The sequence below is a fragment of the Aythya fuligula genome, chromosome 4, assembly GCF_009819795.1.
Source record: "Aythya fuligula isolate bAytFul2 chromosome 4, bAytFul2.pri, whole genome shotgun sequence".
Taxonomy (NCBI): Eukaryota; Metazoa; Chordata; class Aves; order Anseriformes; family Anatidae; genus Aythya; species Aythya fuligula.
This window is the reverse complement of record NC_045562.1, coordinates 61,493,988-61,512,687: the sequence shown is the minus strand read 5'-3', so window position 1 is coordinate 61,512,687 and position 18,700 is coordinate 61,493,988. Positions and strand designations below refer to the sequence as shown.

Sequence of the window (18,700 nt, the reverse complement as noted above, 5' to 3'; positions counted from 1 at the left end):
TAATTGGAAATAGTCAGCATGGATCATGTCTCTGACTTTTTTGCCTTCTTCCCATAGAACTGCAAAGCCCTTAAAAATAAATACAAATAAAATAAAAGCTTTATCATATCACTTGATATTTAATATTTGAAGTGGAAGAAACAGAAATAAATTTTGTAGTGGTATGTTACCAGAATGATATCAGGACAGCTTAGGATGGAATACCAAAATATTGATGTTTGGTTCCTCTCCTTTTTTACATCTTGCAATTGAGTTCTTACTCGTTCTAGTGTGGTCCACTGTGTTCTGATTCAGGGGGATCACTGTTACTGTATTTATTAGTACAATCACTCTCTGAATGTAGGAGGAGAGCGTTCCCTAAAAAGTACTGAGCCCCTGTGTGCCAGTGGGGGGAAAAAAAGAATCCCATCTACTGTTATTGGACTAACATAACTTTTTATACGTTTCCGTATTTTGTACGTGACTGCCTTAAGCAAACTCGTAATGGTAACTGAAGTTGTGCTTTATATGGGCTTTGCTTAGAAACATTCATTTAGTCAGTTGTTGTTGCTAAAGGATCACAAGGATTTTACTCTGTTATGCAAGCAAGCATTAATACTGAACTCTGCTAAATTATTTAAAAATTTATTTATTTTGGTAAGGAAATATTAATTGTTTAGAAGATCTGAGACACTTAGGATAGAATTAAACTCAGGATATGTCCTGATAAAGAAAAGGACTTGTTCTGACTTTGTAATTTCTCTTTTCTGGAAAATATTGCTGACAGCATGCTTAAAACGGAATACCTTTCGTTTCAAGAATAGCATAGGCTACTACAGAATTAATAAATTAAAACTGCAGTTTTAAGATATTTTATGTGCTTTTATATTTATTTCTCATTAGTGCCCACTTCTCAGAAGATGCCTGGAAATGTGCAGCCTAGGTACCTTGAGGATGAGGGTCTTTACACAGGAGAAAGGCCTTTTGTATCACCATCTAATCAAAATATTGTAGAAAACAGAATTCTCAGACAGGAGCAAGTAAGTTACTCCTATGTTCTTGGCTGTCTCTTTCTCACTCCTTATTTATTAGTACTTTGTTACAGTTAAGTAGGTGAACAGTCATGGTAATATGAGTCTTTTGTCTTTAAAATGTTTAACAGTATTGGACTTGAAGATCTGTGTATTTTCATAGGTGTGTGTTTTAGTGTATCCCAATAATTAGAGCACCAAACAGGGGCTTAGAAAACTGGTGTTTCTTCCTGGCTGTACTCATAGCCTGCTGGGGAACAAATCACTTCTCCGTGCCACAGTTTATTTTCCAGTAGAATAGGGGTAATAATAACTCCTTTGTTTATAAGAAGAGAGCTTGTGACATGTGTAAAAACTGAAAATAAGAGTTGGGCACTGTCATATACTAGAGGATTGTAACAAAAGTAAGCAATGTGAAATGACATCTCTGTCCATGAAGATAATGTGAAGTAATGTACTTACAGAGATGTAGTGATCAGAATGTAGGCATAATTAAATATTGAAACAGATTATTTGGAGATCTTGTAGAATCCTTTCAGCTTTACAGGAGTAGCTTATGGAAACAGCTGAGAGGGTGCTCTGGTTATATTTTTACCATGCTCTTGTCCTGCATACGATAAGGTGTGTAGTTGTAATGTTTAGTATACATTTCAGCTAGTATACAGCAGTTGCCCTTTATATTATGGTTCCTAGAATATCACAAGTTGGAAGGAACTGACAAGAATTAAGTCCAATTCCTGGCTCCACATTGGACCACCCAAAATTCAAACCATATGTCTGAGAGCATCATCCTAACGCTGCTTGAATTCTCGCAGGCTTGGTGCCCTGACCACTTCTTCATGAAGTTCTTTGACTTCCTCCTGTGCTGGGAAAGGCACTTTTGTGAATCAGATTGGGTCTAAAATTTTCAACTGGCCAGTTTCAACCCAGTTACTCTTCGGTGTTACCACATCTGCATCTCTGGTTCTAGGATTAGTTTAAAACAGGTCTTGGCATAAGAGGGCAGCCCAGCATCTTTCAGCAGCTGCGCTGGCTTAAGCTACTCTTAAATCCTGTTCATGGGAGCACAGGGATGAATTAGTCAATGTTTAACCTGTGAAGCATGGATGGCAATCAGTGTGTAAGACGCCTCATTTGCTTTCAAAGATATCTTCTTAGTTGGTTCAGGTTGTGGACTACTTAAGTTGAGATAAATGATCTCTCTGAGCTGCCATTTAGCTCTAGAATTCTTTCCTTTATGATTTTTATAATCTAATTTGAAGATATGGGTGGCAGTCTAGTGTAAAACTACAATTCCTGCAATTATAGTAATAAGTGTATTTAAAGCTTAAGCAAGCTTGTGGTCCTGTGGTTTCAAAACTTATAATATATTTAAAGATTTCACTTTGTCTTAAAGTTTTAGTTTAGTCACGAACAATTCATAGTCACCTTTTCTTTTGTAGTTGTTTCTCATAAGAGTTATGATTTTGCAAATCATTTCTGTATCAAGTAAGAAACGATATAAAATGTTGTGTTTATTTGTAGGGGAAAGAGTGGTTTGGTGATGATGGCAAAATCTTAGCATTGCCTAATCCAATTAAACAATCTTCTACTAGGCCTCCAATATTTTCACTGGAAGAAGGCATTGCACCAGAACTTGAAACAGTGTATAGAAAGGTAGGTGTATTTAATATGTTATTACTGGGACACTGTATGTCCATTCTGCACTGATGAGCTGAAGAGCTTTGTAGCAAGAGCCGTGTGTGCTGCTTTCTTGGGCTCTACAACTGCTCCTTAAACATGTTCCACTTTTTAAGGCATATTCCACCTGTATTTTTCCATAAAAATAACACATACAGAAGAATGAAGAGTTTAGCCTCTTAGTGAAATAGTGAGGTTACAGTGCATGATGAACTGCTTCAAGTCTGTGAATCGCTAAGGCCACTGTGAAGCAGCCTTGGATATTGTCATGCCAAAGTAGGGTAGTCCCTGTGTTAGCATATCTGTACAGTTCCTCATGGTATGAGCTGGCAGACTTAATGATCAGGACAGATGTGTTCTCTGCAGCATTACTAAAATAGAAGAGCATGTGAGTGATAGTTATTTTATCCTGGTGAAAGTCCTCCAAAAAAGTCATATTAAAGTCATTAAAAAAAATCTGATGAGAAACTGCTGAAGGATCAGATGGAATGTTTTTCATGGGCATTTATACCAGTCCTGTAAGAGAGCGATACAATAGCTGAACTCCCCACTCAGTCTTCCTTTTTCAAAGTCTTACAAAGGGGCAGCAGTCGGCACATTCCTAACAACTTCATTTTTCACATTATAAGAATATTTAAACCTGTTCTGAAGAGCCCTAAGAAGGGATCAGCAGTCATCAGGCAGGGAGCAGTCTACTAGCATGGCAAACTCCCTCCTGATGGCAGTTACCTGAGGATATGAGCCATGATGGCCTTTAGGTTGCAGAGTTGAAGTAGGGTCTCTAAGATTTGTCGTTAAAAGCTCTTTTGGGGCCTTATTGATGTGAATTTCCCTGACATTAGAATGGAGAAACAAAGAACAGATTCCCTCTTCTGTGCTGTCCGATTTATCTATAACAAAAGTTGTTCTTAGAGAGCTGTTCTGTTTCTCTTACAGCTGAATTCTCAGAAATAATAAAGCAATTCCAATGCAACAGGTAAAAAGACAACTAGCATGCTTTTCCTGTTCCAATACAGCAATGTCATCTTTGCTCAGCTCAGCATAAGTAAAATCTTCAGCAAGGCAGATGATTTTCTATATCAGTCTCATATGGGCTATAGAAATTCTGTTTTGCAGAATGCCTATGGAGGTATAATGCCATCCACTTGTCAATAAAGCAAAGGAGGTTACTACAGAAGTCTTTACAGTTCAAGACTCAGTAGTTAGATGTAGAAAATGCGAAATGGCTCACTTTCTGTCACAGGGTTTGTTTGCATGATAGCTTTATTGGAGCTAATAAATCCATTTTATTCTTTTTTTTCTTTCAGGCAATAAAAATGACAGCTGCCAATCAGTATTTTGTTGGACCTGGAGATTTTCAGGGGCCATTTCAATTGGATATTGATATTTCTGGACTAATATTCACCCATCATCCCTGTTTTAGCCGTGAGCATGTGTTAGCAGCTAAACTGGCTCAGTTATATGATCAGTATTTAGCAAGAAAACAGAAGAATCTTACCAAACTTCTCACAGACAAGGTATTTCTATTGCTTCATCATAAGTCGTTGAGATAATAAGACAGTCTAAGGTAAAAGCTGAATTTGTTTTTTTAGAGTGATGAGATTTTAATTGTAATGTACAGTGTTTTGTCAGAATAGGAGAAACTTAATTATTTCATCTATGTTGCTGTGTGCTCAGTGCAGAACTGTCTTTATAAGATTATGGATTTCTTTAATCTATGTAAAATTAACTCAATATAGGCTTTGAGGTAAGGGGAATGTAATAACTAGAGAAAACAAAACTTTTATATATTATTACTTCTGCAGAATATCCAAACTGTTTTCCAGTGAATGACAGATAAGACTTTACAGGATCATGTACAGGGGTTCTGACAGGCAAGCTGTATTCAAGGTTTGAGGGAAGTTACTGAAGTTTAATTTTCAGCTGTTGGTTAAAAGTGAGATGAAGCAGTTTGACTTGCAGAATTCTACAAAAACTGACAAACCATTTCCATGTTCCTTTGTTAAGAATTAGTTTCTTAACTATTAAGAAGTTAAGTACATGGATATAAATTCAGAGTTTCATAACTTAAAGGTGATGATGATTCTCTACCTTAAGGGCTATTGTAATGAAAAATAATCCTCGTATTATTATTATATTGTAATTAGGGTCTGTAGTTGTACATATACATATATGAATTTTGGTATATAGTGTTAGGTTTCAGTTTTAATGCTGGACAAGTGTATAAAAATAATTCCTTGGTATACCCAGTCTGGAGTTATTTGAAGGATTGGCTTGAGTTTTCCATGAAGCAGTGGCATAGGACATTCGTGTTCTGTCTGCATCACAGGAACTAGGCCTGGAAGGGATTTCATGAGTGTTTCCAGAATACTTTGACAATATTGTAGGCAACTGCATGATACATTTTTCATAGTGATTTTAATGATATTTTTTATCCACCATTCTGCTATTGACAAGCAATTTTAAAACCTGTCTCTTCTAACAGATGTTATTTAGATTGTTGTGACCAGATTGCTCTTTAGCCTTAACAATTTTTCCTCCCACTCTCTTCCCTGGCATTCTCTGGTGGACTCCTTGTCATCTACTTCTGATGCTTGCTCTTGGTATCTTAAAACAATTATTCTTTCAAAATCTTTTTTTTTAAATACCAGTGAGATTCATTTTGTAGTTGCTCATGTATGTTTTCAACTATATTCTCAGTGCTCTCCAGTTATATGGTAACACTAGCTTTATTGGTTTTTTTTTGTTTTTTTTTAAATTCCTTGATTTGTGACTTCATTGCTTCTAGTATATAGCTGCTTTCATTTCCTGCAGATCCATTAGCTATTCTGATTTTACATTCAGTATTGTCCTTTAGAGAAACCACAGCAACATAATTAACATTTTAGTTTCCTTTCATACTGCTCTTTTTTATCCTCTTGCCTTCACAGTCATGTATATCTTTTGCATTCTCCTAAACTAGTTGTCCATCTTTGTACTCATTTGATGTATATCATCTAATGTTAGTTGAAGCTGTGGCCTCTCATCTCTACAGTATGGTTTCAGAAGTGCATTTGAACTCTGTCGTGTCCTTAGACCTTCTCTTCCAATTGTAACATGCTATATGTTATGCTTAAATTTGTTGGTGCAGGTGCCTAGCTTCTGGAACACACTCATCAAATCCACTCATTTTGGTTGTTCCTTTATTTCCTTATCTCTAGTGGCCCTTGCAGACATGGCAAAACCATAATCCTGCGAAGACAGAAGCGAGACAATTCAGAGTTTTTCAGTTATGTAGTAACTAATTTGTTCATATTGAGGTGCATTAAACTGTATGCTTTATAAATGCTACACTATCTGTTAACTATTTGCCTGTTAATTTAAGCTGCATGCTTTGAGGAATGCTGTGCAACGTAGAGTAGGCGGTGGTAATGCTGGTGCTCCTGGTCCTATAGCACAACAGAGCATACCTGAGTACAAGTTTGAAATCAGGTAGGTACAGATTCATTGACACAGTGCTTTTAAAAACTGTATTCCTTTCTGTGCAGGTACAACGTATAAATCATGTCAGGCTTTTAAATTCTGCTGTAAATGGCTCTGGATTTTGAAGGCATAGAAGAATTTCTCCTGATAAGTGGAGTAATAAAAAAAAAAAAAGGAAGAAAATAGACCAATTTTGAATTAATATTTTTCCCTACCTCTAATTTGATTACTTATTGCTTAGTAACTGTATGTTTTTGAACACTTAAAGCTTAAATAAAACACTGTTTTAATAAATGTCAACTGACATAACACTGCAAGTTATAGTTTTTTGAACAAAGTTTGTTTTTTCTATCCTCCTCTTCCTCATTACACAAGACACTTGGCATCAGAAGTCTTGATTCACTTCCCATTCTTAGGTATGATGGTCATGTTTTTGCCAATGGGATAATACATACAAAATGGTAGAATTTTCTTTTACAAGATTACCATTATTGTTCTTGGACAGTAACTGGATAGTAAAAGTATCTTCCTGTTTTTGGCTTGGTAGAGAAGGTTAGTATTAATTTTGGCAGATGGACCATGGTGATCTGTAAATATAAGTGTATAAGTAGTATAATAAAAACTAAGCTGAACAGCCTTTTAGCTAGTTTATACTTACTGTGAAACTGGGCAATGTATATTAAATAAACAGAGAATTAGTTTAACTTCTGTAGTTATGTACTAGGTCATAGAATCATAGAATATCCCAAGTTGGAAGGGACCTACAGGGATCATCAACTATACCTGGCTATGCACAGGACCACCCAAAAATCAGACCCCATGGTTGAAAGTGTTGTCCAAATGCATCTTGAACTCTGGCAGGCTCAGGACCATGACCACTGCCCTAGGGAGCCTGTACCAGTGCCCAACCACCCTCTGGGTGCAGAACCTTTCCCAACACCCAGCCTGACCCTGCCCTGTCCCAGCTCCATGCTGTTCCCTCAGGTCCTGTCGCTGTCCCCAGAGAGCAGAGCTCAGTGCCTGCCCCTCCGCTCCCCTCGTGAGGGAGCTGCAGACTGTCATCAGGCCTCCCCTCAGCTGTTCCCCATGCATCTTTATTGTAAACCCTTCGCCATCTTTGTAGCCCTCCTTTGGACACTCTCTGATAGTTTTATGTCCTTATATTCTGGTGCCCAAACCTGCACACAGTGCTTGAGGTGAGGCTGCACCAGTGCAGAGCAGGACAATCCCTTCCCTTGGCTGACTAGCCACGTCGTGTCTGATGCACCCCAGGCTACTGTTGGCCCTTCTGGCTGCCAGGGCACACTGCTGGCACATGTTCAACTTGCTCTTAACCAAAACCCCCAGATCCCTTTCTGTTGGGCTGCTATCCAACCTTCTATCCCCAGTCTGTACATGTAGCCAGAGTTGCCCCTTTCCCGGTTCCCTTGCTCTTGTTAAACATATTCTTGGGGGCTGTCCAGCTCTCTAATTTGTCAACATCTCTCTGCACAGCCTTTCCACCTTTGAGAGAGTCAACAGCTCTTCCCAATGTAGTGGAATCTGCAAACTTACAAAAAACTCCCTCTAGTTCTCTATTCAAGTCATTTATGAAAACCTGTGTAACATCAGTAGTTTATAATACAATTAAAAAAAAATCCAAATTCTACTCTCAACCTTGGAACCTGTGGGAGCTTACACTTACACATTCACTCACTGCTCTTGTTGGAGAGTTGCTTCTTCAGGTTTTCATCCTTCACGTATGCTGTCTTGTCAAGTATTGGTGTCTATGCAGGACATATTAGGCTATGTCTATAAGGTGGTATTTCTACTGAAGGACAGTGTCTTCCTTCCATCAAAGGAGGAGTAACTTTTATTAATGTTTTAACACATCTAGTGGAGGATTAGATGGAGGAGGTGTGCAGTTACCATGCAGTGCTTCAGAGACAGGAGTTGTCACCAGGGAAAGCATAAATAGTAATGAGAGGACTCATGGTGGAAGGGAGGTTCTTGGATTCTGGCACCAACCCTAAGGCCTGCTTTGTTATCCTGGATATCTTAAGTGTTTTTCTAGGTCTTGTATACTTTAATTTAGTGTCATACTGTTACAAATCGGGAGAAACTTGGCTGAAATCAGTGGGATCAGTGTTGCATAAGTAATGTGAGATGAGCTTGGCTGGGATTACTCAAGGGCTTTTCATATCTATAATTCTTCTTGGCTACAACTCTGTTGTTGGAAGCTGTTACATATCAGGCTCAGGTGCAAGAATTTTTACTGTCATGGTGTCTAATCCTAACTTGGACCATGTATATGGGTAAAAACATCTGACCTGCCTTGTCTCTGTTTTAACATTGCATTTCCCTTATGGTCAATGTATCACACTCACGAGAAATTACAGATGTGAGGGAAGTGTAGCATGGAAAATAATATTTCTAATTACTTCCTCCACCCTCCAATAACATAATTGTTGTGTTCTCTTTGCTAAATATCAGAGCAGTAGTTTTCTATTGGTTTGAGGAAGGAATGTCATCTAAATGCAGAAAACCTTTGTAAATTTGCAATTTCAGACCTTCTGTCCCTATTTGCTGAAAAGGAAATCAATGCATGCTGAGGATTTCAGGTTTCTAGCTCTTCTGGGTGATGTATTTCAGCAGAGGTGATTCTCTACTAAAAGGTCTTGCTTCCAAGTAGAATGCATTGAATGAGCGTAATTACTGACCTGCGTGTTTCTCTTGCATTTAAACTTCTCATCTTGTAGCTTCATTTGGCAAAGAAGAAAAGGTTTTTAAGCTAACTAATATTCAGACTGTTAGCTAATGAAGTGAAGAAGTTACTCATCTTACTTTCTGGAAAGCCTGTATTTCAACTTTCTTTATTGTTTTTACTACTTCTGCTTGTGTTTTTAAACAATGTGTGAAATATTGCTTCTCTGAGCTGTAATTTGATGTTCCTTTTTTCCATGCTCTGAATATTACAAGGAATAATATTTTTGTTTTCATCTTTCCTTTTTTTAAATAGCATTATTTTCACTAGACATGTTTAGCTACCAGGACAGTGCTGAAAGCAGTCTGTGTTGTTGCCTCCGAGACATCAAAGTCTGTGTTGGTCATTAAAGGTGCTAATGAACATCTGTTTTACAAACAGATTAGAGACTAGAAATGTGAAATACTAATTCTGAGGCAAAAGAGCCCTGCTAATTTTGTTTAAGTCCTTTCACAACCCTACAAAATTCTTGCATTACTTCATACTTTACTACATTACTTCATCTTCACAAGTTTTGTTTAGTGGAGCTAAAAGCATGTTAGGTTTAAAACATATTTTGTAATGTATGATTGTAATAACCATTACTTCATAGACTTCATAGCAGCCGTGTCGGTTTCCTGGGCTGTTGTTTACATGCATTGACTTTAAAATGTTTTAATGATGTACAGCTGTAATAAGCATTTCAGAAGACTTAGATCTCTAGAGAATGAACCGTAATTCAAGTCAGATTGTCTGAAATTCAAGAGACTAGAATACAGATAGTGAAGGAGACCAAATCCTGTCATCTTCAAGTTCATCTGGGTTTTATGTGCCTTGGATTTAAACCACTGCAGCCGTCAATCAAATTGAAAACCACATCACTGGCTTTTGGTATCCCAACTTTTCACTGTATTGTTCCACAGAGTTATATAACTCTGACTTTGTACATACATATATATATTTCTAGGCAAACCAGAAGACTTCGTGATGCTGAACAAGAGAAAGACAGAATGTTGCTTAAAACTATTATAAAAGTTTGGAAACAAATGAAATCCCTCCGTGACTTTCAGAAGTTTACCAACACACCCATGAAGCTTTATTTGAGAAAGTATGTTTTGATAACTCTTTGTACTTCATTTGCCAGTAGGGGAGCTTTAATGAGATTAGTCAATTTGGGATATGAAGGGTGCAAACGTAAGGATTTGAGTAATGTCTGGCACTAGTTGAGTCTGCCAGACTATGAGGAGGAAGGAAAGATAGAATAAATAATTACTGTAGCAGAAGGAAATTTCTGAAGTCTAATGAGTAAATAAAAAGTAATAATATTAATTTTGGATGGTAGCTATCTGCTGTCAACTATGTTAATATTTTTCAAAAGGATGTGCTTTTGCTATAGCAAATGCTAATTTTGCTATAAATTAATAGAAAAGTGGACGTATGCTATATTTTATAAACTTAATTCTAACATATTAATACAACACATTTATACAATTGTTTTGAAGGGAAGAAGTTGATCAGAGGTCAGATGAAAAAGCATATGAAGCAGAAATCCAGGCTGAGATAAGTGAATTAATAGAAGAATATATGGAAGAATATGATAAGAAAATGGAGGAGTACAGAACTGAGCTACAAAAGTGGAAATCCTGGAGGAAGGCACAGGTTTGTTTGAATCATTGTTTCACAAAAAGTACATTATTACTACGTATATTCAAAGTTTGTCCTTGTAGTACAGAATAATCAATTTCAGGGTAGGCATGAATAAATTTTGTAATGTACTTGGATATATTCTGTCTACTTAGAATGTGTTAGTAAATTAATTATTAATTAACAAATCTGTTGGTTTTCTTTTTATGGAGCAGTTATCTTTCTGCTATTTATTTTCTTCAGTTCCCTTTTTTTTTGTTAAGTTTAACTTTTGTGTTTGTGTGAGTGGTAAAGCTAAATAGTTATGGACTGTTTCTGACGAACAAGCAGTTGATGTCTCCTGTAAATTTATGTTCAGAAATGTCCCAAAACGGAAAAACACAGTTAATGTATGAACCTTTAACCTCTGAAAGGCTTTATTACTAATAATCTGGACTGCCATTAAGGTCCCAGTTGTGCTTCAAGAAGATATTGACAAACAGGAGCTAGAATAATACACTTCAGCAGGATGACCTTAGTGATATGGAATATGACCTTAGTGATGACCTTAGTGATATGGAATTCAGCAGGATGACCTAGCTTAGTGATATGTTTTAGTGGAGGACTTGTTAGTGTTAGGTCAGAGGTTGGACTCGATGATCTTGAGGTCTCTTCCAACCTAGAAATTCTGTGATTCTGTGACCTTTGAAATAGCCTGTGGCAGTGCCAGCAAAATCATCGGAGAGTTGCTTCATCCTGCATGCCTCAGGATAATGGTTACTTGAATGTAATCACTGCACTGTTTAAACATTAGTCATTTTAGGTATCATAGCAAAATAAAGTTCAAAGAAAATCTTAAAATACAGTTTTCAAGAATCTAGTGCATCTGCTGATACTTGCTGATACACCTGGGGCGCAATAACCCCAAGCAGAGCTACAGGCTGGGAGAGGAATGGTTGGAAAGCTGCCAGGCAGAGAAGGACCTGGGAGTGATGGTGGACAGTCGGCTGAATATGAGCCAGCAGTGTGCTCAGGTGGCCAAGAAGGCCAACGGCATCCTGGCTTGTATTAGGAACAGCGTGACCAGCAGGGCTAGGGAGGTGATCGTCCCCCTGTACTCAGCTCTGGTGAGGCCGCACCTCGAGTACTGTGTTCAGTTTTGGGCCCCTCACTACAAGAAGGACATCGAGGTGCTTGAGCGGGTGCAGAGAAGGGCGACGAAGCTGGTGAGGGGCCTGGAGAACAAGTCCTACGAGGAGCGTCTGAGGGAGCTGGGCTTGTTCAGCCTGGAGAAGAGGAGGCTCAGGGGCGACCTTATCGCTCTTTTTAGGTACCTCAAGGGAGGCTGTAGCGAGGTGGGGGTTGGCCTGTTCTCCCACGTGCCTGGTGACAGGACGAGGGGGAATGGGTTTAAGTTGAGCCAGGGGAGTTTTAGGCTAGATGTTAGGAAGAACTTCTTCACTGAAAGGGTTGTGAGGCATTGGAACAGGCTGCCCAGGGAAGTGGTGGAGTCACCATCCTTGGAAGTCTTCAAAAGACGTTTAGATGTAGAGCTTAGGGATATGGTTTAGTGGAGGGCTGTTAGCGTTAGGTTGGAGGTTGGACTCGATGACCTTGAGGTCTCTTCCAACCTAGAAAATTCTGTGATTCTGTGATTTTATAGAAAGTGTTTCATGCACATGCAGCAACTGTGGAAGACATGATGTTTGAGGGGAAGTTGATCTGCAGGTATTGGAAGTTCCTGTTAACAGAACGTAGGTAGGCATGTGACTCATGAGTATCATGCCAATTCATTTGTATGCTAAGATGAATAAACGTAAGGCTTAAAGTGAAGGTAGGTAGTTTGGGGCATTGGTCCATATGGGAACTGTTGATCTACCTCTAACTATTATGCCTTCACAAATACCATGGTGCTCCAAAAGCATGTTCCATGTTCCATCCAAAGGTGCTCAAAGCATCTTTCTGCTGTGGTAATCACAAAGTAGTTGAGGTTACTGTGGCTATTCCCTTTTAGAGTGAAATATCATGCACAGACCTTCATTTCATGCCCAGAAGTACTTTCCTTTATTTTACTCAAAGTTCTTTGTCGGTTAATCACCTGTATTGGTGTCTCACTAGCAGAGAGTACATCAATATATGGAAGACGGTAGAGGTATAGGAGAGTAGATAAATTTTAAAAGAATTAGACAATCAAAAAAGTTAACAAAGTTAAGCCAAGAAAATATGTTTCTTAATAAAAATATGTTATCAAGTTGTTTGGCTAAGTAATTCTGTTAGAATAAAGTATGCTTTCCTCATCTTCTGTTTTGCTAATGATGTCGTGGTTCATGAATGGTTGGTGCTTCCAAGTAAGATCTACACCCAAGTAATCTGTAAGAATTAAAATACAAAATACACTCAAGTAATCTGTAAGTCTGCAGAAGGAGGAACTTGTTTGCAGTTGTCTACTGAAACTACTGAAAACCATGTTGTATGTTGTTTGTTTATTTTTGTGTTTGGCATAAAGGAAGGGATGGGATCATTCTGGTCCTGATAAAAACACTGCTAAGCTAAAAAGTTTGTAGCACATGTGGATTCACTTTGTCCATGCATGCAGACAATACATCTTGAAAAACTGTAGCTACTGGTTGAGTAATCTTCCATCAGTCCTAAGAGAATGCACGTGGTAACTCTGAATGAGGAATCAGCTGCTAGCCAAAATGTTCAATAAACAGTTGCTTTGTAAGTTGGTTAGGAAGGTTAAATAAATGTTTTGTTTGAAGCACATCATATTCTTGAAGCCTATCAATGGAATGCATTGCTAAATTCTCAATCTCAAGTAGTCCTATAAAATGAGAAAAAATCTACTCTTTCAATGTTGATTTTTAAAATTGTACAGTCATTACCCATACCCATTTATCACTTGTAAGTGAACAAGGGAAAAAAGCTGTACTGATTGAAATAGTGCATTGTTATTTTTATATACAGAAGTCCAGAAAGAAAAAGAAGAAAAAAGACCTTCAAGAAGAAGAAGATTCGGTAGAAGATTGTGATCTTGGCGAGGAACCTGTAAAGCCTATCCCACCTAAAATGGTCAATAACCTGGAAATAGAGCAGCAGGTTAGAGAAAAAGCTGACAACCTCAGAAGGAAACCTGGAGAGCCTGCTTTAATTCCTGAACTAGTCCTGTCAGGCAGCGTAACTCCAAGTGAGCTGTGTCCTCGGTAAGATAAATGTAGTAATTGTTTTGTTGTAACACACTTCTGTTGTGATCTTCTGCTGTTATTTATGATTTGATTCTTACCTGCACAACTTCAAAAGTGTGCACTCATCATTCTTAGTAATAGAATGTTAAACTTCTGCTTCTGAAGCTGACATAACTTAATTCTTTTTCAAGTCACATGTAACCTTGTATGTACTGGGCTTGGGGAATGCATAACTACATATTCACTATAGACCATCTTGAGCATATTCATAGGACAGCAGTATATGTAAAGAAACTGTTTTTAGGGTGAAATCTGGGCCACTTCTGGTGGTACTGCTCTCGCTAGCTAGTTCTTTGCACCAAGTGGTATAGTCAACAAAGAAAGGGAAAATAAAGAAATCATAGTTAACTGGAGATTTCGCTGTGGATAAAGTCAATACTCTTTTGTGTTACTTCCCACACTTACACACACAATTTAATGTACATCTAGCAAGTTTGAGTCATTCAGAAACTCCCTTTCATCTTTACTTAGCCAATAGCCTCATCAAAGGATAGTGCTTGACTGTTCTATTCCCAATGACTGAAATCTTAAGAATCTTAACTCAGTGTATCATTTCCTGTATCTTGGTGGAAGGGAATAGGAAGAAATTTTGTTTCCCTAAATAGTTCCTTTCATATGGAGGTGGACATGTTGACCTGTTTTTAAATAATTTTATATTCATGAGAAGATAAAAATAGCTGCTAAATAATAGTTCTTAAGTCACTCCTATATAGTGACATTTTTAGAATAATATCTTTTGTTGTTTGACCTTTGTTTCCTATTGCGGAATCAGATTCTTATTAAAAATAACCAAAAATTACAAATGTTATTAAAACTGATATGACCACTTGTTTAACATATTTGCAGGGCAGAGGTTTTGCGACGGGAAGACGTGAAGAAACGCTCGGTATTTATAAAAGTCCTTTTTAACTCCAAGGAAGTATCAAGGACCGTTACCCGACCAATAAGCTCAGATTTCAGAGTGCACTTTGGACAGATTTTCAATTTACAAATATTCAGTTGGCCAGAGAGTTTGAAGTTACAGGTAAATAATGATTTATCATAGTTTTTTTAAAAAAAAGATAATGTGAAATGTGGTTCCTCCCAGAATGCTTATATTTTGCTTTACATTGGCGTTGTAAAGACTGAAAAACCTGTGAAGGACCCTGTACAAACTATCTTATACCCCTTCCTTGCTTCTCTGTTTGCAAACTTTCAACATTGCTGCTACATCTCTGGTACTTGTGCTAAGATTTTATTTTATCTTACTGATACTGCTTTCATTTATTCTTAAAGTTCTAATATATGCACATTTTACAAATAATATACATGCCTATAACAAGCCTATAACACAACTACAAGCTGCATGGGGGTGACTATTTAATTGAGATGTGATTAATTTTTTTAGTAGGGCAGCCTCTTAATTTTAGAATAACTGATTTATATTGCAGATAAACTTGCCAGAATACTCTTCTTAAAACGTTCTTGTCCACAGAGTAATAGCATCATAATGTTTGTTGGGAGAGAGAGGAAAGAAATTTAGTGCTAGTAATTTCCATTGTTGCACTGTTGATCAAATCAAGTGCAGTAAGCCCAAAAGGGAGAAAAAAAAAGTAATTAAAAAAAAAAAAATCTGAATTAATGAATGAGTGACAAATTTATAGAGCTAATAAGATAAATTTTTAGGAGGAAAACATGGTCATGATCCTGCTTCTCCTGTTAGCTGACTTTTCCTGTTAGATGACACAGATAGCTCAGAGGAGGGTGTACGCCCCTCAACCTGCTCCACTTACAAAACACATAACTGAAAGTCACAAGAAATACCATCTGCTTTCATTATAAACACTTGAACAGGGACTAAGAGGAGAAGTTGCTTAAATCACTTTGTGCCTGAAACTAGCTGGGCACGAGGAAAGCAGCAGGCTGTACTGCCAGAACTGGGACTGTGCCTTGCAGTCTTTCATGGTAAGGGGGAATTAGTGAGCCAGAATCCCTCCAGCATCTTCACCGACACCAGTCACTGTGACAAGCAGCTGCATGTTGTACTCTTTAAAGCCTGAAGTTTGTCATACTATTCTAATATAGCTGTATTAGAAGGGTGAGGGGGATTTACTTTTAAGAACTCAGACTGATCTGCTAGTAGGTGAAATGTCTGCTAATTAGATATTTTAAAAAGGAAATCAATATAATTGCTTTAAATTAATTATTTCTTAAGTCATCTTAAAACCATTAGTCCAAATACCCTACAATATGCTTTCAACTTCTTATCAATACATTGTGAAGAACTAATTTTTTTTAACTGTCTGTTACCATGGATTTGTCTAGATCTATGAAACAACGGGTATGAGCAGTACCACCTTGTTGGCTGAAGTGTTCATACCTGTACCTGAGACTACAGTTCTGACAGGCAGCGCTCCTATGGAAGAAATAGAGTTCAGCAGCAATCAGCGTGTGGTACTGGACCACGAAGGAGTTGGGAGTGGTAAGGACTCTAAATTCAATGCTTCAATGCTTTTTATTTTGCTGAAACCATGTAGAAGTAACAGGCTGGCATAAGTTTCAGAGTAAATTCAATTAACAGCAATGAGTATATTTACTAGTGGGCTTATAGTGTTACTGGAGCTCTACTAACTATAGAAGTCATGAGTTTCGTTTTTTGTTGTTTTTTTTTTCTTTTGTTTTGTACTTTATCAGGGCTCTTATAGTGCAGAGTAAGCAGATGGTATTAATCAGTATAGTTCCAGTGATTTTAACATTTCAAACCACTGAAGAACTGGCTGTATAAATGCATATGCAGACTAATTTTTTGTCCTCGTCTTTGTTTTGATGAAATTCTGTCAAAAATGTTATCCCTGGGACTTACAAACAGAAAAATAAAATGAGAGAGAGATAGGGAAAGGAGAACAAGAATAATATATTGTAGCATACAGTCTATATTTTAAGTCTATATAATATTTGAATTGCATTATGAGATAACTGATTTGCATGAGTTTTCAGTATGTAAAATACAGATAGAGCAGAACAGATAAAAAGTTGATGAGGAAGATAATGTGGAACAAAAATCATTACAACACATTTCGTGTGTAAATGTCATTGACCATGATGACTGTATATCCAGTTGTGTATCACAGCTTTAAGACCGACTTTTCAATCATGCATAATTCTGACTCTGTTTTTCTGTCTCATTAGCAATATGCAGAATCTGAAAATTACTGGAAATGTTAAATAGTATGCTCCTGTGAAGGGAAAAAAAAGTCTTGGCATAGCCTTTAAGATGTAGCCTTTCTTATTTGTCCCAAATGGAAAGCTTTTTTTAGTTGGAATAAAATCTTTCACTTCTGTTGTAGAGCAAAGTCCTTCCCTGCAGCATGCAGCAGAGTCAGCTTGTTTTGTGTAACCTGTCCATTTATATTAAAGGGGTAATTTGACTACTTACTTTTGGGAAGCATTTTTAAAGTGGTTTGGACACTGCTTGAATGGAAAAATATACTAATTTGTTTTTTTCCCCCTGATAGATGTGTCCTTTTCCTTTGAAGTTGATGGTAGCAACCAAATGACTTTAATGACCTCTGGGAAAGTATCCAACAGTGTCTCCTGGGCAGTTGGAGAAAAAGGAATCCCCCTAATTCCTCCAGTATCTCAGCAAACCACAGGCATTCCAAGGTAATATGATACGAATTCTCAGTGATTCCTGGGAAAGTGATTATACCAGTATTTAAAAGAGTAGATGACTTTCATAATCAAGAATTACTGTACTGTTTTTCCTTAAGTTTAGATACTTTATTTTGCATTTTAACCCTCTGCAGGTATCTTAGAGTATGCACTTTTCATAAACTTAGAATTTCTAATGAAAATCTTTCAGTACATTATTTATTATTTATAAACAATATTGAAGTTAAACAGAGCTCAAGCTGATTAACTCATTTTTATGGTACTCCAATAGAAGACGTAGGTACGGTCCAGATTTTGCTTTATATTGGCAAGGAACTTTTCTGTAATTGTTTTGCTAAGAACAGAAGCTTCAGCTTTTTCTTATCCAAAGTGCATATGGGAAGTGCTACTGGGACATATGCTTTTTTGTTACATTTTCTGTAACTAATGACAAAAATTACAGTATGAAAACATTAGAAGCGTGTATGGGAGCTTAATCCTGTTTGTGAATTGAGAAGTAAAAAAGATATGTGACATCATTCCGAGATAATATTCTTCAATGATTATTTTTCCATCAGAAGCCTGTTGAGCCAAAGAAATTCCATTCCATTATCATTCCATTAAAAAAAGATCTAATTTGTCCTGTGACTGCATGTTGGACATTGTAGATCATTTGTCCATTTGTCACTTTTGTATAATTCCAGTAAAGTCAAAGTCTGCTTTTGTAATGACCTCAGGTAATTTCACTGTAAAGTCTTAAGAGTTTCCCCATACTTACTAAATAGAGCCAGTACTTCTTCCAACTGATTGGATTCATTGGATTTTTATTTATTTAGAGACTATATATTGGCACCCACATCACCCTTTTAGTATTTTTGTCTCCAGCTGCAGCCGTTAGAGTAATTTGCTGATCAGCATAGGAGTAACTTGCTGACTTCAATGAGACTAGAATAGCATCAGATAAAAACATAAGGATGCAAATCCCAAAGGTTAACTTCAGACTCAGGAGACTAATCTTACAGTAGTCTCTCGCTGTATCAAATGGAAAAATGGGGAATTCCAAAAGGGTGTCCAATGTAAAACTCTTCTTTGAATCTCCCTCCAGAGATGAACAACCATCTGTGACTTTCCGTTGTCTATTGTGAAAGCCCGAGACATGATTTTTGTGCCTAAAGTTAGTCTTTTCCCATGAGCTTTTCAGCATAACTGTGATTCCATATGTGTTTGTTCAAGACTGCCTAAAGATACAGCCTTGATATCACTGCTTTATCTGCTTGTCGTGGTTTAACCCGGCTGGCAGCTAAACACCACGCAGCCGTTCGCTCACC

The 18,700-nt window shown here is 37.3% G+C and overlaps 1 protein-coding gene across 1 annotated transcript in view; it reads left to right on the top strand.

Moving 5' to 3' along the window:
• The window catches only part of CC2D2A (coiled-coil and C2 domain containing 2A), a 58,896-nt gene that overhangs the window by 11,379 nt on the left and 28,817 nt on the right, over nt 1–18,700 (top strand). The window contains exons 7-16 of the mRNA XM_032186927.1: nt 883–1,019; nt 2,535–2,666; nt 3,998–4,207; nt 6,055–6,161; nt 9,842–9,982; nt 10,377–10,533; nt 13,465–13,700; nt 14,589–14,766; nt 16,047–16,203; nt 17,237–17,384. Coding sequence (XP_032042818.1) covers nt 883–1,019; nt 2,535–2,666; nt 3,998–4,207; nt 6,055–6,161; nt 9,842–9,982; nt 10,377–10,533; nt 13,465–13,700; nt 14,589–14,766; nt 16,047–16,203; nt 17,237–17,384 — 1,603 coding nt within the window. The remainder of the gene's footprint in view (nt 1–882; nt 1,020–2,534; nt 2,667–3,997; nt 4,208–6,054; nt 6,162–9,841; nt 9,983–10,376; nt 10,534–13,464; nt 13,701–14,588; nt 14,767–16,046; nt 16,204–17,236; nt 17,385–18,700) is intronic.